Raw genomic sequence first — 24,244 nt, 5'->3', positions numbered from 1 at the left:
GCAATACACTCAGCCACACCCTGCCCTGCCACTCTACTCGTGGACAATGATGGAAGCCGCCACAGAAAAGCAGAAGAGTAAACTCGAGCGGAAGCAAGAAGTGTTTCTGAGGAAGAAAGTGAGTTTATTCCGAGCCGTCTCCTTATTAATTGGCACCATAATCGGCAGCGGGATATTCATCTCGCCCAAGGGAGTCCTGGACAATTCAGGCAGCATCGGGGCATCGCTGGTGATCTGGGTGTTGTGTGGCATCATCTCCATGCTGGGTATGTACAGTGTGTATGTATGGGCACCGTGCCTGACAGTTTCCGGACACCTCACAACAAGTAGGTCTGACATTCATCCAGAAATGTACCGCTGTCTGTCCGTGCACCATTTATTCAGAGTTAGGCTTATTTACAAGTTATACTCTATGTACCATATCTTCACCAAATCATTCACCCGCATTGTAGGAACATCAGAGTGTACTTAGATGTTTGGACAGTCTTGTTTCTTCAGAAAGACGTTCTAACTGTCAATGTTAGGGCTGAAACAGCTGGACAGCTGTTTTTATTTGGGGGGGGGGGAGCCCTTGGTCATATTTAACGCCTTAACATTCCATCTCCTTTAATAATTATTACATTTCAAAGGTTGTAGAAGCATACAGCAGGGAAACAGGCCCTTCGGCCCCACTCGTCCATTCTTGCTAAGATGCCCTGCGTTTGGCCCATATCCCTCTAAACCTTTCCTATCCAAAATGCACCTGTCCAAGTGTCTTTTAAGTGTTGTTGTAGTACCTGCCTCAACCACCTTCTCTGGCAGCTTGTTCCCATTTATCCACCACCCTCTACGTGAAAAATGTTGCCTCTCAGGTTCCTATTAAATCTTTCTCCTCTCACCTTAAACCTGTGCCCACTAGTTCTTGATTTCCCCCACCCTGGGTAAAAATGAAGCTTGTATCAACCCTATCTTTTTACTTGTTTTTATAGAGGTTTTATTCACCTCTATACCTCATACTATATTATTTATTTATGCCTACTATGTTCTGTTGTGCTGAAGCAAAGCAAGAATTTCATTGTCCTATCTGGAACACATGACAATAAACTCTCTTGAATCTCCAAGGGAAACATGTATCACCTCATCACGGGAAAGGTGTGAGACTGAGGAAGTTTTAACTCCATCTGAAACGCCAAACACCGAGCAAACTTCAACACAATGAGTATAGGAGCAGGGAGGTTCTACTGCAGTTGTACAGGGTCTTGGTGAGACCACACCTGGAGTATTGCGTACAGTTTTGGTCTCCAAATCTGAGGAAGGACATTATTGCCATAGAGGGAGTGCAGAGAAGGTTCACCAGACTGATTCCTGGGATGTCAGGACTGTCTTATGAAGAAAGACTGGATAGACTTGGTTTATACTCTCTAGAATTTAGGAGATTGAGAGGGGATCTTATAGAAACTTACAAAATTCTTAAGGGGTTGGACAGGCTAGATGCAGGAAGATTGTTCCTGATGTTGGGGAAGTCCAGGACAAGGGGTCACAGTTTGAGGATAAAGGGGAAATCCTTTAAAACCGAGATGAGAAGAACTTTGTTCACACAGAGAGTGGTGAATCTCTGGAACTCTCTGCCACAGAGGGTAGTCGAGGCCAGTTCATTGGCTATATTTAAGAGGGAGTTAGATGTGGCCCTTGTGGCTAAGGGGATCAGAGGGTATGGAGAGAAGGCAGGTACGGGATACTGAGTTGGATGATCAGCCATGATCATATTGAATGGCGGTGCAGGCTCGAAGGGCCGAATGGCCTACTCCTGCACCTAATTTCTATGTTTCTAATACCACAAAGTGCTAGAATCCACCAAATGTACAATTGTTTATCAATGTGAAATTAAGAAATGAGCGGTGAAATATTAAAGCCAAGTAAACTCAGGCAGAGGAGATCGTAGACGTTGATTTTGAGATATAAATGTTAAGCAAAAAATGTCCTCAATGTTTAACTGAGATGATTCGCAACGAGCGCTGTCTTCAGCCAAATAGTGCATTTGTACTCTGGACCTGAATTGCTAGTTCACTCATCCTAGTGTTCAGGTCCGCTGAGAATGTTCTTCCGTTCCGAAGTCAATGTTCCGATCATCCTGGCGAGACGGCCTGAACATCGGGCCACCGTAGCAGTGACTGCAGAGGGCTCAAAAGGCCCCGACCACGGGTGAACAAGGAGGAAGATGACTGAATTTTATTGCCTTCCCTCACAGTGGGAAACCCAAGGGTTTCGGCCCGAAACGTTGCCTATTTAACTTCGCTCCATAGATGCTGCTGCACCCGCTGAGTTTCTCCAGCATTTTTGTCTACCTTGGTCTACTGTTACATTGGCTGTTGCATGACCTCCCCCTGCAACAATGACTGCACTTCAGCGCCCGCTGGCTCTAACGCACGTTGCAACAATATGAGGTCCTTATGAGGGAACTCTTCCCAAATAACTTTCAAGGGGTCCCATGGTCTGAAGCAGTGAACACATGACATACTTTTTATCAGGAGTCTGGTCTCCCCCTCTCCTCTCTTTCACACATCAGTGCGATTGTGATCAACAATTTGTACATGATTATCTGTTGAGTTTCGACTTTCCCAGTTTCCTGCCCTTCTCATGATTTTATTTTTACTCTGTCCTTTGAATGTCTTATCCAAAGTCCAGACTTTGAGAAACCGTACCGTGTTTAGTGTGTCGCATGCCCCATGTGTACAAGACTAGAGTTTAGAAGAATGAGAGAGGATCTCATTGAAACATATAAGATTGTTAAGGGCTTGGACACACTAGAGGCAGGAAACATGTTCCCAATGTTGGGGGAGTCCAGAACCAGGGGCCACAGTTTAAGAATAAGGAGTAAGCCATTTAGAACGGAGACGAGGAAACACTTTTTCTCACAGAGAGTGGTGAGTGTGTGGATTCTCTGCCTCAGAGGGCGGTGGAGGCGGGTTCTCTGGATGCTTTCAAGAGAGAGCTAGATAGGGCTCTTTAAAATAGCGGAGTCAGGGGATATGGGGAGAAGGCAGGAACGGGGTGCTGATTGGCGGTGCTGGCTCGAAGGGCCAAATGGCCTACTCCTGCACCTATTGTCTATTTACTAGACTGGGCCCCTTTGACGGTTCTAAATTCATGCAAAAACATGAATTCACAATAGTCACAGGGACCCAGCCTCTTGTACATTTGGGGCAATGTATCAAACTAAATATGGTGCAGTATGTGTTGGAGATACACATATGTGGCTTGAGAAGATTCCTCTCATGGGGAACATGAGGAAGAAGTGCTGCAGAATAGTCTGAGTCACAACATTCGATATGAGTAAAACATTTAGACAATAGGTGCAGGAGTAGGGCATTCAGCCCTTCGAGCCAGCACCGCCATTCAATGTGATCATGGCTGATCATCCCCAATCAGTACCCCATTCCTGCCTTCTTCCCATATCTCCTGACTCTGCTATCAAGCTCTCTCTTGAAAGTATCCAGAGAACCGGACTCCACCGCCCTGTGAGGCAGAGAATTCCACAGACTCACAACTCTCTGTGTGAAAAAGTGTTTCCTCATCTCCGTTCTAAATGCCATACCCCTTATTCTTAAACTGTAACCCCTGGTTCTGGACTCCCCCAACATCGGGAACATGTTTCCTGCCTCTAGCGTGTCCAAGCCCTTAACAATCTTATATGTTTCAATAATAACTCCCCCTCATCCTTCTAAATTCCAGAGTATACAAGCCATGCTGTTCCATTCTCTCAGCATATTACAGTCCCGCCATCCCGGGAATTAACCTTGTGAACCTACGCTGCACTCCCTCAATAGCAAGAATGTTCTTCCTCAAATTAGGAGACAAAAACTGCACACAATACTCCAGGTGTGGTCTCGCCTTCTGTATGGAAGGTGAGACCATTCCTTCTCTCCAGAGATGCTCCAGCATTTTATGTCTATCTTTGGCCTAAACCAGCATGTGCAGTTCCTTCCTACGCATGTCTGTATTACAATACTCTTAAGAAACAGAAAAACGTAAGGCCGAATTTACAGCAATGTAAACCTTCAATAGATTTTGGGATAACTCAATCATTTTACCATTAAAGAATCTGATCTTGAAATATATTAAAGTGTTACTTGAAGTTCAGTTGAGCTAATAAGAGTTTGGATTGTGACCATCATTTAACAGTAAATGAATAGTCCCGAACAGGGGATTGGAAAATGGCAAGTTCACAACCTATTGGGATCTCAGAGGTTTACAAATAATGAAAAAAGTGACAAGGTACACAGTGATCTGGATTATAAATTAATTTGCAAGGTCTACCGTTCTAAATGGCTTACTCCTTATTTTTAAACTGTGGCCCCTGGTTCTGGACTCCCCCAACATCGAGAACCTCTAGCGTGTCCAAACCCTTAACAATCTTATATGTTTCAAAGACATTCCCTGTCATCCGTCTAAACTCATCCTTCTAAACTGAGAAGATTACGGAGAGTCGGTTTGTCAAGGAAGACTCTCTCTAACTTCTACAGGTGCACAGTCGAGAGCATGCTGACCGGTTGCATCGTGGCTTGGTTTGGCAATTTGAGCTCCCTGGAGAGGAAAAGACTACAAAAAGTAGTAAACACTGCCCAGTCCATCATCGGCTCTGACCTTCCTTCCATCGAGGGGATTTATCGCAGTCGCTGCCTCAAAAAGGCTGGCAGTATCATCAAAGACCCACACCATCCTGGCCACACACTCATCTCCCTGCTACCTTCAGGTAGAAGGTACAAGAGCCTGAAGACTGCAACAACCAGGTTCAGGAATAGCTACTTCCCCACAGCCATCAGGCTATTAAACCTGGCTCGGACAAAACTCTGATTATTGATAACCCATTTTCTGTTATTTGCACTTCAGTTTATTTATTCATGTGTGTATATATTTATATTATGGTATATGGACACATTTATCTGTTTTGTAGTAAATGCCTACTATGTTCTGTGTGCTGAAGCAAAGCAAGAATTTCATTGTCCTATACAGGGACACATGACAATAGATTCACTTGAACTTGAACTTGAACTTGAACTCCACAGTATACAAGCCCAGCTGCTCCATTCTCTCAGCATATGACAGTCCCGCCATCCTGGGAATTAACCTGGTAAACCTACGCTGCACTCCCTCAAGAGCAAGAATGTCCTTCCTCAAATTAGGGGACCAAAACTGCACACAATACTCCAGGTGTCACTAGGGCTCTGTACAACGGCAGAAGGACCTCTTTGCTCCTATATTTGACTCCTCTTTCAGCTAAATCTTAACTACATTGCACTTGTAACTTTTGCACTTTGTATAATGCATTTTTAATTTTGCCTTTTCTTTTAATTCTTCTATTTTATTTCATTTTATTATTTCATTTTATTGTATGACATGTTTTTATGTGAAGCACTTTCAGTCTGCCTCGTGTATGAAATGTGCTATATAAATAAAGTTGCCTTGCCTTGCCTCTTGTTATAAATGGTTAGGGATAAGGGAAACGAGAGATATAGACGATGATGTAGAGAGATAAAGAACAATGAATGAAAGGTATGCAAAAATGTAACGATGATCAAGGGAACAGGCCATTGTTAGCTGTTTGTTGGGTGAAAACGAGAAGCTTGTGCTACTTGGGTGGGGGAGGGATTAAATTTATTTTTAAATTTCTTTATTTATATAGCACATTTTTAGTCAACTTGCATTGACCCCAAAGTGCTTCACATAATTACATTCACACACACAGGCAAAGGTGGGTGAAGTGTCTTGCCCAAGGACACAACGACAGTATGCACTCCAAGCGGGATTCGAACCAGCTACCTTCCGGTTGCCAGCCGAACACTTAGCCCATTGTGCCATCTGTCGACCAGGGATGGAGTGAGAGGGAATGCCGGGGCTACCTGAAGTGAGAGAAATCAATATTCATACCACTGGGCTGTAAACTGCCCAAGTCTGAAGAAGGGTTTTGGCCCGAAACGTTGCCTATTCAGTCTGAAGAAGGGTTTCGGCCCGAAACGTTGCCTATTTCCTTCGCTCCATAGATGCTGCTGCACCCGCTGAGTTTCTCCAGCATTTTTGTCTACCCAAGTGAAATATGAGATGCTGTTCCTCCAATTTGTGCTTAGCTTCACTCGGACAATGGAGGAGACCGAGGACAGAAAGGGAATGGGAAGGGAGAATGTGTTTAGCAACCGGGAGATCAGGTAGGTTCAGGTAGACTGAGCGAAGGTGTTCAGCGAAACGATCGCCCAGCTTGTCGATGAATTTGATGTGAATCACGTTGACCGCGCTTTAAGACATTTTCTCTCTCCCCAGGAGCTCTATCATACGCAGAGCTGGGAACAAGCATTAAGAAATCTGGCGGTCACTACATCTATCTTAAGGAGACTTTGGGCCCATTTCCAGCCTTCCTTCGATTGTGGAGTGAATTCATCATCATCAGGTATGATCTAATGGTTAATAATCTGAAACCACAGAGGGATCTCGATGTGCTGAGGAATGGCTGATGCAGAGTTTAATGCAGATCAGTGCGAGATGTTGCATTTTGGAAAGTCAAACCAGAGCAGGACCTTTCCAGTAAACCGTAGGGCCCTGGGCACAGGCATCTAGGACTGTAGGTACAGCGTTCTCTGACAGTGTCGTCACAGGTATATAGGGTGGTCAAAAAGACTTTCAGTGCATAGGCCTTCATCAGTCAGAAAATCGAGTATAGAAGTTGGGATGTTATGTTACAGTTGTACAAGATGTTGGTGAGGCTGCATTTGGAGTATCGTGTTCAGTTTTGGTCACCCTGCTAGACTCGAACCCCTGTCCCACGGTACGAGTTCATTCCAAGAGCTCTCCCGAGTTTGCCCTGATCCGAACTCGGAGATTTACGGTAATGGCCACTCGTCGGTACTCGGGGCTCTCGTGGACATTTTTCATCATGTTGAAAAATCTTCACCAGTCTTCCCGTGCTTACCTGCCATTAGCGAGCCTTCCCGAGTACCTGCCGTTAGCGCTAAGAGACGTCCCCGAGCTCCGACGTACCCGCTACGTTCATTCTCCGTGCTTACCACGAGTTTGATTTTTTTTAAACTCGGGAGAGCTCTTGGAATGAACTCGTACCGTGGGACAGGGCTATTACGAGGATGTTGCCAGGACTCTCAGGGCTTGAGCCATTGGGAAAGGTTGAGCAGGCCAGGACTTTATTCCTTAGAGCGCAGCATGATGATGGGTGATCTTATAGAGGTGTATAACATCATGAGAGGATTAGATAAGGTAAATGCACAGTCTTTTACCCATAGTAGGTGCAATGAAGAACCAGAGGACATAGGTTTAAGGTGAGGGGTGAAAGATTTAATAGGAACATGAGGGGCAACTTTTTACACAAAGAGTGGTGGGTGTATGGAACCAGCTGCCAGAGGAGGTAGTTGAGGTAGGTCTTATCACAACATTTAAGAAACATTTGGACAAGTATATATATAGGATAGGTTTAGAGGGATGTGGGCAGGTGGGACTAGTATACATGGGGAATGTTGGTCAGCATGGGTAAGTTGGACAGAAGGGCTTGTTTCCATGCTGTATGACTCTATAACTACACAATAAGGCAGAGACAGATAGATTCTTGATTAGTACGGGTGTCAGGGGTTATGTGGAGAAGGCAGGAGAGAGAGAGAGATAGATCAGCCATGATTGAATGGCAGAGTAGACTTGATGGGCCGAATGGCCTAATTCTGCTCCTATCACTTATGACCTAACAAGACGGCCGGACATGTTATCCACGTGGGTAGACAAAAATGCTGGAGAAACTCAGCGGGTGCAGCAGCATCTATGGAGCGACGGAAATAGACGACGTTTCGGGCCGAAACCCTTCTTCAGACTGATGGGGGGTGGGGGGGGGGAGAAGGAAGGAAAAAGGGAGGAGGAGGAGCCCGAGGGTGGGGGGGATGGGAAGAGACAGCTCGAGCCTGGTCCCTCATATTCCGCCTGGGTTGCTTGCGTCCGGTGGCATGAACATTGAATTCTCCCAGTTTTGCTAGCCCTTGCTGTCTCCTCCCCTTCCTTAACCCTCGAGCTGTCTCCTCCCATCCCCCTGCCCTCGGGCTCCTCCTCCTCCCTTTTTCCTTCCTTCTCTCCCCCACCCCCCATCAGTCTGAAGAAGGGTTTCGGCCCGAAACGTTGCCTATTTCCTTCGCTCCATAGATGCTGCTGCACCCGCTGAGTTTCTCCAGCATTTTTGTGTACCTTCGATTTTCCAGCATCTGCAGTTCCTTCTTGAACAACATGTTATCCACGTGTCCTCTTTCCTATGTTTGAGCAGGCCAGCGCTCACAGCCGTCGTTAGTCTGTCGTTCGGACGCTACATTGTTGAACCGTTCTTTGCCCCATGTCCCGCACCAGCCCTGGCAGTGAAACTTATCACAGCCGTTGGAGTCTGTAAGTAACATTGCTTTGCTTGAGCGTCGCGGTAAAGTAAACTGTTTGTCCCAGGGTTAAACACGCGGGGCTGAAATTCTCTCGTCTTTCTATACCTTGTGATCGGAGGTCCACAGATTGGGTGGCACTGCTCATGTGGAGCAGCGGGTGGAGCTGCTGCCTCTCAGCGCCAGATACCCGGGTGTTAGATTTGAAACAAACGCAATCATTCTTTAAGGCAAAGCTGGGTAATGTGGACACTCGGAGAGGAGCCGGGGAATGGAACCGATGGGAATTCGTTGAAAGCTAGCATAGACACAAGGGCCCGAATGGCCTTCTGTTACATCGTTAGGAAATATGAAAGGCGAGAACATTTTGGGGGTTCAGAAACAATATGTTTACAGCCGTATTTCAGTTGTCCTAATCCGACAGGCGAAGGTGGAGGCCTGTGATGTCAAGCTGACAGACATCTACAGCTGGACAATAGATTCTGGCTTTGGCCATCTTGATGAAGATCCAAAAAATAAAGGCACAAGGAACTGGAGGTTCTGGAGTCTTGTGCAGAACACAAAGTCTGAAGAAGGTCTGAAGAACGGTCCCGACACTAAAGTGTCACCTATCCATGTCCTTCAGAGGAGCAGCCTGACCCGCATAGTTACACCAGCACTTAAATGTCAATCTCCAGAACACAGAGTGCTGGAGTAACTCAGCGGGTCAGGCAGCATCTGTGGAGAACATGGATAGGTGACGTTTCACAGAGTGCTGGAGTAACTCAGCGGGTCAGGCAGCATCTGTGGAGAACATGGATAGGTGACGTTTCACAGAGTGCTGGAGTAACTCAGCGGGTCAGGCAGCATCTGTGGAGAACATGGATAGGTGACGTTTCACAGAGTGCTGGAGTAACTCAGCGGGTCAGGCAGCATCTATGGAGCTAAGGAAATAGGCAACGTTTTGGGCTGAAACCCGTAAGGGTTTCGGCCCGAAACGTTGCCTATTTCCAGAAGGATTTCGGCCCGAAACGTTGCCTATTTCCTTAGCTCCATAGATGCTGCTGCACCATAACTCAGCGGGTCAGGCAGCATCTGTGGAGAACATGGATAGGTGACGTTTCACAGAGTGCTGGAGTAACTCAGCGGGTCAGGCAGCATCTGTGGAGAACATGGATAGGTGACGTTTCACAGAGTGCTGGAGTAACTCAGCGGGTCAGGCAGCATCTCTGGCCATGGTTTGGTTCGGGATTAAAAAGCTTATTCAAATTAAACTTGATCCCATTTGATTTGTAACACAAACCTAACAAATGTGTTTTATGTGGGTTTTTTTCCACTCCCTGTAGCTTTGGTGGTGTTTATTAATTCTTGGAGTGTAAACTGGACAGCCCGCATTCAAATCATCCTGACGTTCTCTAAACTTGTGGCTCTGGGACTCATCATCGTTCCCGGGATGATGGCTTTGGCCCAAGGTACCGATAATGGCCTTCCGCACAAACTGTGTCCCTTCCAAATCAGTTCCCCAGTCCCAATAGCTGCAGCTGCCTGCTTTATCCTTCTCTCCTTTTGAATGTAAGCGTTATCTAGCAATAACTTCCAAATTGCGGGATATCGCAAAGTTCCTGCCTTGTGAACTCTGGATTCATCCAAGTGTTCCCAGCATTGATTGAACGAATGAATGAATGAATAAGTTTATTGGCCAAGTATTCACATACAAGGAATTTGCCTTGGTGCTCCGCCCACAAGTGACAAGATGACACAGTGACCGATAGGAATGACACATAAAACATTAGACATTACTAATAAAACATTATCAATTAAACATGTGAATTAAAAAAAAATACCAGAGCAAAAGAAGGCAACAGATTTTTCGTTATTGAGTAGAGCTACTACTCGTGGAAAAAAGCTGTATTTATGTCTGGCTGCGGCGGCTTTGACAATCCGGAGTCGCCTTCCAGAGGGAAGTGATTCAAAGAGTTTGTGGCCAGGGGGAGAGGGGTCAGAGATGACCTTGCCCGCTCGCTTCCTGGCCCTTGCAGCCAATATCCTTCTCAGCTGATCGGACGATTCGCTGCAGCCTCCGGGTGTCGTGCTTGGTGGCTGAGCCAAACCAGACCATGATGGAGAAGGTGAGGACAGACTCTACGATGACCGTGTAGAATTGGACCATCATTGCCTGTGGCTGTGCTGCAGCGCATCTCGCTCTTGGGGTCTATATCCTGCCCTACACTCTCATCTTCTCATGGAACGATCACCATTTTATTGTGCCATACCTTATTAGTAAATTTTGCTTTTCATTTCAGCTGACATAATTCTTCTCTTTGATGCATTGTTGTCTTCCCAGTTATATTCATTGTGTGTGCGCCACTATTTCAAGGCCAATTATATCATTTGTCACTTTTATGCAGTCTACTTGGCCCATTTTATTACCAAGTAATTGATCACCTGAATCTTTTCATGCTAGACTATCCCACAGGCAACATCATTGTTTGTACAAGAAGAAGAATTCTGTTCTGCCACGCACATCACACGATATATCTCCCCAAGAGCTACATGTGATACAGCAATGCTGGGAACAATTTGATGAAGCAAGAGTTCATAACAGGCAGCACGCTGGCTCAGCGGTAGAGTTGCTGCCCCACAGTGCCAGAGATCCGGGTTCCATCCTGACTACGGGTGCTGTCCGTATGGAGTTTGTACGTTCTCCCCGTGACCTGCGCGGGTCTTCTCCAGGATAGACAATAGGTGCAGGAGGAGGCCATTTGGCCCTTCGAGCCAGCACCGCCATTCAATGTGATCATGGCTGATCATCCCCAATCAGTACTCCGTTCCTGCCTTCTCCCCATATCCCCTGACTCTGCTATTTTTAAGAGCCCTATCTAGCTCTCTCTTGAAAGCATCCAGAGAACCGGCCTCCACCGCCCTCTGAGGCAGAGAATTCCACAGACTCACCATTCTCTGTGAGAAAAAATGTTTCCTCATCTCCGTTCTAAATGCCTTACTCCTTATTCTTAAACTGTGGCCCCTGGTTCTGGACTCCCCCAACATCGGGAACATGTTTCCTGCCTCTAGCGTGTCCAAGCCCTTAACAATCTTATATGTTTCAATGAGATACCCTCTCATCCTTCTAAACTCCAGAGTGTACAAGATCTCCAGTTTCCTCCCACACTCCAAAGACGTACAGCTTTGGTGGCCGATTGGCTTGGTAAAATTGTAAATTGTCCCTAGTATGTGTAGGATAGTGTTAGTGTGCAGGGATCGCTGGTCGGCGCGGACCCGGTGGGCCGAGGGGCCTGTTTCCGTGCTGTAACTATAAAACCAAACTAAATTACATATTTGTGCATGGGCCACTTCAATCGTGTCTGATCAAATGCAGGGAGTTATAAATATAAAAGCAACACATGAGTTTTTTTATTATATATAGTGGATTATTAGGTATTATACTGGTGATTATCTGAATGTTGGCACTGTCAAAGAACCAGCTGACTCAAAACTGGCAGCGCCTGTCGGCAGTGTGTCCGTCTTTTTTCAATTTTTAAAATTTTTTTTAGTATGTTTAAAAGTGTGTTTTTAATGTTTCTTTGTGTGTTATGTGTGGGGGGTGGTGTGGGGGGGGGTAAGGGGGAAACCGTTTCGGCCGCCTCTTCCATGGAGAGGCGACCTTTTCAGGCCGCCTCCCCCGTGGCCTAACAGCAAGGATCGGCGCCGACTTTCCCAGAGACGCGCCCGGAGCTTCAGCGGCGGGCACAGCGTGGACTCTCGGCGCGGAGCGGGTGAGACCTCGCTCGAGGGGAGCGCTCCGTTACGCTGGCCCGCGGCAGCCGGCAGCCTGAAGCAGCGGTCTGCAGAACTCCAGCTGGTGCGGCGTCTACAGCCCGGGATCTCACGTTGGGGACCCGGGGGAAGAAGCTTCCACCGCCGGCCCGCGGCCGTCTTCTACCGCGGGTGCGGTATGGACTTAACATCACCCCAGGAGGGGAGCTTCGACCGCCGGCCCTGCAGACTGTGGTGCTTCCGGCTGCGGCACGGCAGGTACTTTAAAACTTTGACCGCCGGCCTGCGGCCTACACCAGCCTGAAGCCGCGGTCTCTGGTTGGGAAGAGCCGATCCTGGACTCACCTTGACTTTGACTTTGTCCCTTACCATCTGGACGCCCGCAGCAACGGCTGTGGAGGGTGGTGGTCCCGACCACGGGGGAAAATGGAGGAGGACTGGCCAAGCTCTGTGCCTTCCACCACAGTGATGAATGCTGTGGTGGATGTTTGTGTAAATTTTTTATTGTGGTTGTGTTCTTTATTATTGTACCGCTGCTGGCAACCCAAATACCACCGACCTTGGTTGTGTGGCAATAAATTATTTCAAATTATGGTAACTTCGGTGAAAACTGAAGGCGGAGGATTTGAATTGAATGCTGCTTCTCTTTTTACAGGTCGCACTGAAAACTTTCAAAATGCTTTTAACAGCAGTTCAGTGCCACTGGCCAAACTTCCACTGGCTTTTTATTCGGGCATGTTTGCTTATAGTGGCTGGTAAGTAAGCACTGATCATTTTCAACATGTGCAAGGCAAAGAGTTATTCAGAGTTAGATTTAGCTCTTAGGGCGAAGGGAATCAAGGGATATGGGGGGGAAAAAGCCGGAACGGGGTACTGAATAATTAAACTAAATGTGCTTTTTCTTCCTGCCGTTTCGAGTTAAATGTCACAAAGTTCACCCTCCCAAAGACAAGTGGGTTTGTAGGTTAATTGACCCTCTGTAAATTGTGTAGGGAGTGGATGAGAAAGTGGGATAACATAGACTAGTGTGGTTGGTGTTGTCTCAGTGGGCTGAGGGGCCTGCTGTGTACATGCTGTATCTCTAACCAGAACCTGGGCCATCAATGCACCAATATTGACGGCATGGACAGTTGCCACTTAGACAGAGACCAGGGGATGGGGCAAATGTGGCACAGGAACCCTGGTGGGGAAGCTGTTGGGTGGTGTGTATCTACAGGAAGAACAAACGCTCTCTCTCTCTCTCTCCTGACACAGTAGCTGATGCCCAGTTTGAACTCACACCCACCTGTCCTTGTTCTGGTCTAAGGTACGTTATGGTCACTGTGTATTTTAAGCACAGTGAAATTCTTAGTGGAGGAAAGAACCGCAGATGTGTGGGAAAGAACTGCAGATGCTGGTTTTAAAATCGAAGATAGACTCACTCAAAATGCTGGAGTAACTCAGCGGGGCAGGCAGCGTCTCTGGAGAGAAGGAATGGGTGACGTTTCGAGTCAAGACTGAGGGAGGATCTCGACCCGAAACATCACCCATTCCTTCTCTCCAGAGACGCTGCCTGTCCCGCTGAGTTACTCCAGCATTTTGCGTCTAACTACAATGAAATTCTTTTCTTTGCATCCTGTTCAGTGCAATCCTACTAAGAATAACAAGGTACGGCAATGGAGCACACCGAGTCAGTACGCAAGAGTCACCATGTTTTAGGTTCCGCTCCATACCCTTCAAGTCCGAAATTTAAAGTGTTGCAGACTTAACTTGGCCGCAAAGACCCGTTGTCCTGAGGATGGCACTGGGTCGATGATCCTGGCCAGGCGATGCATCCACGTCCTCCACCGCTCTGTGCCGCTGCAGGCTGCGTTACCCCGGTAATATCCCTGGGTCAAAATATTCCCAATCCCCTGGGGATCCAATAAGTGGAGTAGCCCAGCGCTATCTCCAAACCAGAAACATCACCTGTCCACAGATGCTCCACAGATGCTGCCCGACCAGCTGAGTTCCTCCAGCACTTTGTACTTTTCCTTGTGTAAAGGACCAAATTAAATTGTTAATGTCATTGGCTTCTCTTTGTTAATATGGGAAGAGCCAGCGTTTGTGAATGTAAAAAAACTCTTGAGTTGTGGCACATATTAACTTGAGAGTTGCACTCCGTACCGATGCTGGAGGTGCCTGAGACGTCTGTGTCTTTATATACATGGGATGTGTGAGTATTGTACAGTATTTAATAGGGAACATGAGTTGGATGCATTTGTGAAAATGATGTTTGTCAATAGACAAAGGGTTCTGAAACGCTGCATGAAAAGCTACTGAATTCAACTCTGTATTTGCCTTATAGGTTTTATATGAACTTTGTCGCAGAGGAGATTATTAACCCAGAAAGGTAGGCAACAGCATTGTGTCAGAATGAAAGAACAATCAATTAAATATATAATCCTCAGAAGGTCACGATCTTAAACCCGCATGAGGTACTTAAGAGTTTTACAGGGGCGGAAATCACCATCGAAATTTTGGGGGGGGGGGGGGGGGGGAGACACAATTTCTTGGCGCCCACGGGCATGCGCGTGCACACACAAGGCTTTTGCCCCCCATCGAGAGCTGACCTGATTGGTGACCGATTCCATACTCCAGCAATAGCGGCTTCGTCCGCCCCGAATCGTGGGGCTTGAATCGGCCCGTTCGCGGGGCCTTTCATCACCCAGCGCAGCTTAAAATCGGCCGGCGGGGACTTCAACATTGGGAGCTTCGATCGCCTCGATGCAGAAGTTTGATTTTAAGCCGCGCCGGGTGATGAAATGCCCCGCGAACGGGCTGATTCAGCCCTTAGAAAGCGTCTGATACTCGCTTGAATCTTTCAAAAGCTACAATGTGATAAATAGCACAAACAAATAAAACTGAAGCCAATAAAGGCAAACAGATGAACCAACCTTGGAGGGGGAGAGAGAAAAACATACTAAATAACATGAGTGAGGGACTCACCTGCAAGCCAGCCAAGAAACCCGTTCGACCGGCTTCCTTAATGACCTGACCCGTTTAAATCCGATACCCATTTACATCTTCCCCATCTACCAATACAACCAATTAGCTCAAATGGTAATTGTACCCACATCAGACAGCTTTGGAAGGTCAAAACACAATTGGTGACACATCGTGTTAATATGATGTTAATAGAGACATTTAACAAGCGCTTAACAGTGACACCCCCACTGTCTCGTGGAAAGCGGAGATTTTAATCGTTTTTTTCCACCGAATTTCAAAATCCAGATTATAAAACATGGAGGGGATTGTCCCTCACCTCTCAAAACATGGAGGGGGTGTGCCCCCCCCCCGGATTTCTGCCCATAAGCGTTTAATCTTAGTGCTGCGGTATATTATCTGACTGTACTGTAATTCAGTAACTGGAAGAATTTGTTCATGCTCAATGCAATGTTTAGGGTTTGATTCAGATTGAATGGGAACAAATTATTGACCCTGCTTTCAGTTACAGCTTCCCGTAGACACGGATTCCAAGATCCCTCCTCTCCTTTACACTTCCTAGTACCCCACTGTGTATTGTACACATTGATGCAGAGTCTGCATGGTATTAGTTGAAGAGCAGAGGACCAATCACTCTTCCTTTCAAATGAATCAATAACAATCAGCACGGGAGCACCTCAAGGCTGCGTGCTCAGCCCCCTGCTGTACTCACTCTATACCCATGACTGCGTAGCGAACCACAGTGCGAACTCCATCATCAAGTTCGCTGACGACACCACTATTGTGGGGCGTATCACTGATGGGGATGAGTCAGAGTACAGAAGAGAGATCGAGCAACTGTCCATATGGTGCCAGCGCAATAACCTGGCCCTCAACACCAGCAAAACCAAGGAACTGATTGTGGACTTTGGAAGGAGTAGGAGGGGGACCCACAGCCCCATTTATATCAACGGGTCGATGGTTGAAAGGGTCAAGAGCTTCAAATTCCTGGGCGTGCACATCTCTGAAGATCTTTCCTGGTCCGAGAACACTAATGCAATCATCAAAAAAGCACATCAGCGCCTCTACTTCCTGAGAAGATTACGGAGAGTCGGATTGTCAAGGAAGACTCTCTCTAACTTCTACAGGTGCACAGTCGAGAGCATGCTGACCGGTTGCATCGTGGCATGGTTCGGCAATTTGAGCGCCCTGGAAAGGAAAAGACTACAAAAAGTAGTAAACACTGCCCAGTCCATCATCGGCTCTGACCTTCCTTCCATCGAGGGGATCTATCGCAGTCGCTGCCTCAAAAAGGCTGGCAGTATCATGAAAGACCCACACCATCCTGGCCACACACTCATCTCCCTGCTACCTTCAGGTAGAAGGTACAGGAGCCTGAAGACTGCAACAACCAGGTTCAGGAATAGTTACTTCCCCTCAGCCATCAGGCTATTAAACCTGGCTCGGACAAAACTCTGATTATTACCAACCACTTTCTGTTATTTGCACTATCAGTTTATTTATTCATGTGTGTATATATTTATATCATGGTATATGGACACATTTATCTGTTTTGTAGTAAATGCCTACTATTTTTCTGTGTGCTTAAGCAAAGCAAGAATTTCATTGTCCTATACAGGGACACATGACAATAAACTAACTTGAACTTGAACTTGAACTTGAATTATAAGCAAGACTAAATATATCAAGAAGACTGAGGCTGTACATTGTTTATTTTGTAGGACTATCCCTCTGGCAATTATCTCCTCTCTGGTCATTGTCACAGTACTGTACCTGCTTGTGAATGTGGCTTACTACACTATACTGACAGCGGAGGAGGTGATGGCATCTGTTGCAGTCGCTGTGGTAAGTAACCAAAAAACACCACGTCTCCTGGTCTTCTCCAGACTGCTCTGCCCGTTGGATTGTTGGTCAACAACGTGTCGAAGTACAATTCAGAATGTTAGACATGTCGCTCATGGTGTCTCTCGTGCTCTCCCTGGAGGTCACGGCTTTCGGACTCCTGTACCTTCTTCCCGATGGCAGGAGTGAAATGTGAGCGTGGCCAGGGTGGTGTGGGTCCCTTGATGAAGCTGTCATGAATATACAAGGAGGGAAGCTGCTGGCAAATACTGACACTATTCCTTCAATTAGACTTTTGCAGATCGCACTCTGGAAAGCTTTTCCTCCGTGATTCAAATCCTCGTGGCACTGTCGTGCCTTGGGGCAATAACGGGAGGACTATTTTCTTCTTCCAGGTAGTACTGTGGACAGGTGGCACTGGGGGACAGGTGGCACTGGGGGGCAGGTGGCACTGGGAGGCAGGTGGCACTGGGGGGCAGGTGGCACTGGGGGGCAGGTGGCACTGGGGGGCAGGTGGCACTGGGGGACAGGTGGCACTGGGGGACAGGTGGCACTGGGGGGCAGGTGGCACTGGGGGGCAGGTGGCACTGGGGGGCAGGTGGCACTGGGGGACAGGTGACACTGGGAGGCAGGTGGCACTGGGGGACAGGTGGCACTGGGGGACAGGTGGCACTGGGAGACAGGTGGCACTGGGGGACAGGTGGCACTGGGGGACAGGTGGCACTGGGGGACAGGTGGCACTGGGGGACAGGTGGCACTGGGGGACAGGTGGCACTGGGGGACAGGTGGCACTGGGGGACAGGTGGCACTGGGAGACAGGTGGCATTGGGGGACAGGTGGCATTGGGGGACAGGTGGCACTGGGGGACAGGTGGCACTGGGGGACAGGTGGCACTGGGGGACAGGTGGCACTGGGGGACAGGTGGCACTGGGGGGCAGGTAGTATTGGGCTGAGTCTGACTGACTTGGTAAAGTCCTCTCTTTAAGATGTTAACCCCCCGTGAAGCCAAAGGCAGCAAGTACTGTGTTGATGAATTAAACTTCAAACAATGGTTTGTCGCAAATACCAATATGGATTCAGCATCGTTAATAGAAGAAATTCCCAGACCTTGTAACAAGGTAGAAAATAGTTGTTCAGTAATTAACTCGGCCGTGCTGAATTAATACGATTGCTATATTAATTTTTTAGCAACTGGCGTCAAGTTTTATGGTCTCATGCTGGAGGGATGCTTGCCCTTCCATTAACCGCAGATCAAACGGTACAGCACAGGAACAGGCCCTTCGGCCCACGATGTCCGTTCTGAACATGATGCCAAGTTAAACTAATCTGTCTGCAAATGACCAGTCTCCCTCCATTCCCTGCACATCCACCTGCCCATCTATAAGCCTCTCGAACACCACTATCGTATCTACCTCCGCCATCACATTCCAGGTACCGCACCACCCTCTGTGTACAAAAGCAAATTGCCCGGCACATCTCCTTTAAACTTTGCTCCTCACACATAGAAACATAGAAAATAGGTGCAGGAGTAGGCCATTCGGCCCTTCGAGCCTGCACCGCCATTCGATATGATCATGACTGATCATCCAACTCAGTATCCTGTACCTGCCTTCTCTCCATACCCCCTGATTCCTTTAGCCACAAGGGCCACATCTAACTTCCTCTTAAATATAGCCAATGAACTGGCCTCAACTACCTTCTGTGGCAGAGAATTCCAGAGATTCACCCCTCTCTGTGTGAAAAATGTGTTTCTCATCTCAGTCCTAAAAGACTTCCCTCTTGTCCTTAAACTGTGGCCCCTGGTTCTGGACTTCCCCAACATCGGGAATATGTTTCCTGCCTCTAGTGTGTCCACACCCTTAACAATCTTATATGTTTCAATGAGATCCTCTCTCATCTTTCTAAACTCCAGAGTGTACAAGCCCAGCTGCTCCATTCTCTCAGCATATGACAGTCCCGCCATCCCTTTAAGTGGTTCGTAGATTAAATACATACATCACTACATACATAAAGCCCTCGCTCAGAGGACGTCAAGAAAGGCTTGGGAGTAGAGATGAGTTTTAAGTCTCGACTTAAAGGAGTGGATGGAGGGGGCAGTTCTGATGGGAAGAGGGATGCTGTTCCACAGTCTAGAAGCTGCAACCACAAAGGCACGGTCGCCCCTGAGCTTATACTGTGTTCAGTAACCCCAAGTCGGCCGGTAACGGTCCATTTTCTGTCCTTCCAAGAGTGTTCTTTGTGGCTTCGAGAGAAAACCAGTGGCCGACCATCTTCTCCATGATCCACATCCGGCGCCACACGCCACTTCCAGCGGTGATCCTGATAGTGAGTACCCACTCCAGATCTCGTCTGGATTTCTCTCACCACCGTCTCATAGCCGTGCCCGACAAAATCCTTCTGCAACAAGTGACGGTCTGCTGGTCCCCACCTTGTGTAGATTTGCTCCACCATCTGTCAGATAAGTGGAGCAGACCTCCTGCAGGCGAGGAACTGCAAATGCTGAAATCTTGAGTGTTGGAGGAACTCAGCAGATCCGGGAGTTTCTGTCGAGGGAATGGACAGACGGTGTTTCAGATCCCGATCCAAACGTCGCCTGTCCATCCCACCCACAGATGCCGAGTTCCTCCAGCACTTTGTGTTTTGCTCAAGATTCCAGCATCTGCAGTTCCTTGTGTCTTCATAAAATAACTCACTCCAAATTATCAATTACCCTTTAAGTACCTTCCTCGAGGAATCTGTTTAAATGTGCGTGAACATCTTCTTCTTCGTTCGTGTGGCGTGCACAGCCTAAAGTTGTTGGACAACTTGTTCTATTTGATCTTCCGTTTGTGCACGTCGAGTTGATTGCATTAGTCGAAACAGGTCGGACCACGTGAAGGTTGCAATCGCCCACCCCTACGTGAACTCTGGATACAGTTATCAGTTTGGTTTATTGTCACGTGTTCCGAGGTTCAGTGAAAAGCTTTTGTTGCGTGCTAACCAGTCGGTGGAGAGACGGCCTGTCCCACTTAAGCGTTTTTTAGGCGACAGCCAGCGACTACGACAATGAAATTCACCAAAGTCAGCACTGGCGACAACCCACGTCACCTGGCAACAACTTACCTACGCCATCCTGGCAACAACCTACGACAGCAACAGGAGAAGACATGCTACGACAAGCCTAGTCCCCCCAAAAAAAAAAAACGCCTAATTGGGACAGGCACAGTGGCGGACTGGCCAGGATGTCAGCTTGCCCGATGGCAAGTGGGCCCCTGATGAAGTGGGCCCCCTATATCAAGTGGGCCCCTGATGAAGTGGGACCCCTTTATCAAGTGGGCCCCTGATGAAATGGGACCCCTTTGTCTCCTGGCAACCAATATTTTTAGACCCAGTCTGCCACTGGACAGGCCCTACTCTCTGTGTACAGGTACATGACAAGGGAATAACCTTATGTGGCGCTTGCAAGTTAAATATTCAGTGCATTTGCAGCGCTGCTTGTAAACTGTTTAAGAAGGAACTGCAGATGCTGGAAAATCAAAGGTAGACAAAAATGCAGGGGAAACTCAGCGGGTGCAGCAGCATCTATGGAGCGAAGGAAATAGGCGACGTTTCGGGGCCGAAATCCTGAAGGAAATAGGCAACGTTTCGGGCCGAAACCCTTCTGGGTTTCGGCCCGAAACGTTGCCTATTTCCTTCGCTCCATAGATGATGCTGCAGCACCCGCTGAGTTTCTCCAGCATTTTTGTCTACCTACTGCTTGTAAACTGTTTCTGTGTCGTTCACAGTATCCACTGGTGCTCCTGATGATTTGCATTGGCGATCTGTACGCTTTGCTGAATTTAAACAGCTTTCCCCGTTGGCTGTTTATGGGGCTTGTAACCTTTGGGCTCATCCGCCATCGATATAAAGAGCCGGATCTCCACCGTCCATTCAAGGTGCAGTATTATTCTCCAGCCCTGGCTCTCGTAAGGTCATAGAAAAATAGAAACATAGAAAATAGGTGCAGGAGGCGGCCATTCGGCCCTTCGAGCCAGCACCGCCATTCATTGTGATCATGGCTGATCGTCCCCTATCAATAACCCGTGCCTGCCTTCTCCCCATATCCCTTGACTCCACTAGCCCCTAGAGCTCTATCTAACTCTCTCTTAAATCCATCCAGTGATTTGGCCTCCACTGCCCTCTGTGGCAGGGAATTCCATAAATTCACAACTCTCTGGGAGAAAAAGTTTTTTCTCACCTCAGTCTTAAATGACCTCCCCTTTATTCTAAGACTGTGGGCCCTGGTCATGAGGTCATAAGTGATAGGAGCAGAATTAGGCCATTCGGCCCGTCAAGTCTACTGCGCCATTCAATCATGGCTGATCTATCTCCCCCTCCTAACCCCATTCTCCTGCCTGCTCCCCATAACCTCTGACACCCGCACTAATCAAGAATCTATTTATCTCTGCCTTCCACTGATTTGGCCTCTACAGCCTTCTGTGGCACCTAATGCAGGACCTTGGGATCAGTGGGGCTGGGCTAAGTGGTTGGCATGTCCTGTTATGACTCTATTTTGTTCAAAGCAATTACATAACATTGATAGTGTAAAAATGACGTGATCAAAAATGCCCTTCTGTCTTTAGGTACCAATGATCATACCTGGACTCTTTAGTACAATGTGCCTGTTCATCGTGGTCACTTCCCTTTATGCAGACCCCGTCAGCACTGGTATGGGCTGTGCTTTGATGCTCTCTGGTGTACCAGTTTACTATCTGATGATGAACAGATACAGAGGACCAGTCTGGTGCAGGAAAGCAATTTGTGAGTAACAAGACTCCATTTTACTTGCGTGACATGGACCAAAAATAGGGATCCAAAGACCACGACTCATACAAAGTACAATAATAGTTAAAATAAACAGGGCACTGGAAAATCTCAGCAGATCAAGTAGCATCTGTGGAGGCAAATGATGCATGTTAACGTTTTGGGTTGAGACCCTGTATCAGGATTTTATGGTAGTTCCAGCAGGCTTCAACAATGAATGAGTTGACTTTATATACCAGTCCTGCAGCTTTCACTGTCATGTATTTCAGGTACAATCTCCAAATGGTTTAAGGTGAGTGGGGAAGGTTTTATTAGGAAACCGTGGGGCGACTGTTTCACTCAGTGGGAGGTGGGTATATGGAACGAGCTGCCGGAGGAGGTAGCTGACACAGGTACTATAAAAGCATTTAAACGACACTTGGACGGATACATGAGTAGGAAACGTTTAGAGGGGATACAAGGGCAAACGGAGATGGGGCATCGTGGTCGGTATGGACGAGTGGCAAATGTCGGCTATTCTGAATGAAACCGTTGGGTTTAACCGTTTAACAGCAAGTGGTTTGGACTAGCAATACACTGTCAATGCTTTAGTCCCAGATTTGCAAACTCTTTGGAAGATGGAATTTGCTAATTTATTTTACTGCTGGATTCTACAACTCCAATGTCACTGCGAATAAATCAGATTTTTTTTCCAGATCTCGTCACAGTCAAACTGCAAATTTTATTTGAAGTAGTGCAACAGGAGATTGTAACCTGCTGAAAATCTGCCAGGGAGCGATCAATCTTTTCATGTACTCACAATAGAATCACCACAAGAGGTTTATCACAAGGCACACGTCCCAAATGAACACGTCCCGTGTGAAAACTCCATCCTCACCAACCAAGTGTGTGAAGTTGTTTTGTAAGAAAATCTATTAATTTCACTTGTTTAATCTATTCCTAACTACAACTCCCTTGAATTAAAAATATAAATGCAAACTGGTGGTTCAAGATTTACATTTACAGATGTATTTCACTAAATTCAAGTGAAAGAAGTAAACATAAAATAAACGGGAAAACTTAAAAGGTAGAGAAACAACAACTTATGTATTTTATTTACATTTACAGTAGTATGATAAATCTATCAGTGTTACCATGACAGTAGTGTGTTTCAATTAATACACTGGTTGAAAATTGCCACAAAATTAGGAACCTTAAGGGCCTGTCCCACAGGCTATTTTTTTAGGCGACTATAGGCAACTAGGCTGTCGCCACATGGTCGCCGGGTGTCGCCTGTATGGTCGTGAGTCGTCTCCGTCGCCCAAAGAGTCGTAGCGTCTTTCTGGTCGCCGCTGGATTTTCAACATGTTCAAAAATTTACAGCAACAGTCGGCGCCAATGGGTTGATGCCAATGAGCGTAGCTCGACTACACCTGACGTCGGTGCTGGTTGTCGCCAGGTGACGTAGGTTGTCGCCGGGGCTGACTTTGGTAAATTTCATTGGCGACTACCTACTTCAACCGGCGACAGATACTGGCGACTGAATTGTCTTCAGTTGTCTTCCGTTGTCGCCAACAGGGTCGTACCTTGTCGTAGCTTGTAGTGGGTGGGCGTAGGTTGACTTCGGTTGTTTTAGGTTGTCTCCTGTTTGGTCGTAGGTGTGATAAAATTCACTACTTAATACAGACAACAACACAAAGGGTTAAAGGTAAACCATGCCAAGCTTTACTCAATTCGTCATGATGGGAGCGGCGGGGACCAGTGCAGAGAGTATACCAATATACTCAGTGCTCCCCGAGCAGCCTCTCAAAGATAGTGTTTTACAGTTTCTTATATAATTTTAAAGTCAAGTAAATGCCTTAGTCATTTTTCCAAAAACTAATGCCAAAGAACATTTCCAAGATACAACTGCTTTCGTCTGTTCCAGTGACAGTTATCTTATCTGTGGAACAGTGATCTATGTACGCCAGTTCCGACAATTGTTGTTCTGTAGTTTGTTTATCCCAGGCATATTCAGTTCTGTGGATTTTCCAAGGATTGCAAGTTTCGCTCGCTTCTCCATGAGTCTCGCTCACATCTGCATGAGTCTGCAATATCTCAGTTACCCCCAAACGAGGCACCAGCAGTATTTCGTTTTTCAGCTACATGAGTCTCATCTCCAGCACTTTGTGCAATCTTCGGTATAAACCAGCACCTGCATTTCCTTCATACACACGATAATGTTTGTGGTCTGTTCATTTTTTGCTTTGTGAAATATTTTTAAAAACACAAAAAACTGCTCGAATGACAGAAGTTTCACTAATTTCTGTAATATCCAGAATAGGGCAATAACGCCTGGGAACTGTGGTGTGTTCTGCCATATTTCTGAGGTTTACCATTAGTTACAAATTGTGAATTTGTGAATGGAGGGGTGTGTGTGTGTACACACATGATGAGATGCAGAGAGAGCTGTACACACCGGTGATGGAGAAACACAATGATGGATTGTGTGGTAACATGCTCATTGTTTGTGGACCCATGCATCTTCAAAAAACAAATCA

The 24,244-nt window shown here is 47.0% G+C and overlaps 1 protein-coding gene across 1 annotated transcript; it reads left to right on the top strand.

Annotated features, from left to right (window-relative positions):
* Nucleotides 1–22,717, top strand: LOC116983723 (cystine/glutamate transporter-like). Its single transcript, XM_033037498.1, has 12 exons — nucleotides 1–266; nucleotides 6,295–6,421; nucleotides 8,282–8,397; nucleotides 9,710–9,835; nucleotides 12,793–12,892; nucleotides 14,464–14,508; nucleotides 16,823–16,946; nucleotides 17,235–17,338; nucleotides 19,172–19,268; nucleotides 20,708–20,857; nucleotides 21,545–21,722; nucleotides 22,421–22,717. The coding sequence occupies exons 1-12, from the start codon at nucleotides 47–49 to the stop codon at nucleotides 22,483–22,485; spliced, it is 1,452 nt and encodes a 483-aa protein (XP_032893389.1). The 5' UTR covers nucleotides 1–46; the 3' UTR covers nucleotides 22,486–22,717.
* Nucleotides 22,718–24,244: the final 1,527 nt, after the last annotated feature.

Source organism: Amblyraja radiata, chromosome 19, assembly GCF_010909765.2.
Source record: "Amblyraja radiata isolate CabotCenter1 chromosome 19, sAmbRad1.1.pri, whole genome shotgun sequence".
Taxonomy (NCBI): Eukaryota; Metazoa; Chordata; class Chondrichthyes; order Rajiformes; family Rajidae; genus Amblyraja; species Amblyraja radiata.
Note: the sequence above shows the minus strand (reverse complement) of the source record. Positions and strands in the feature narration are given on the sequence as shown.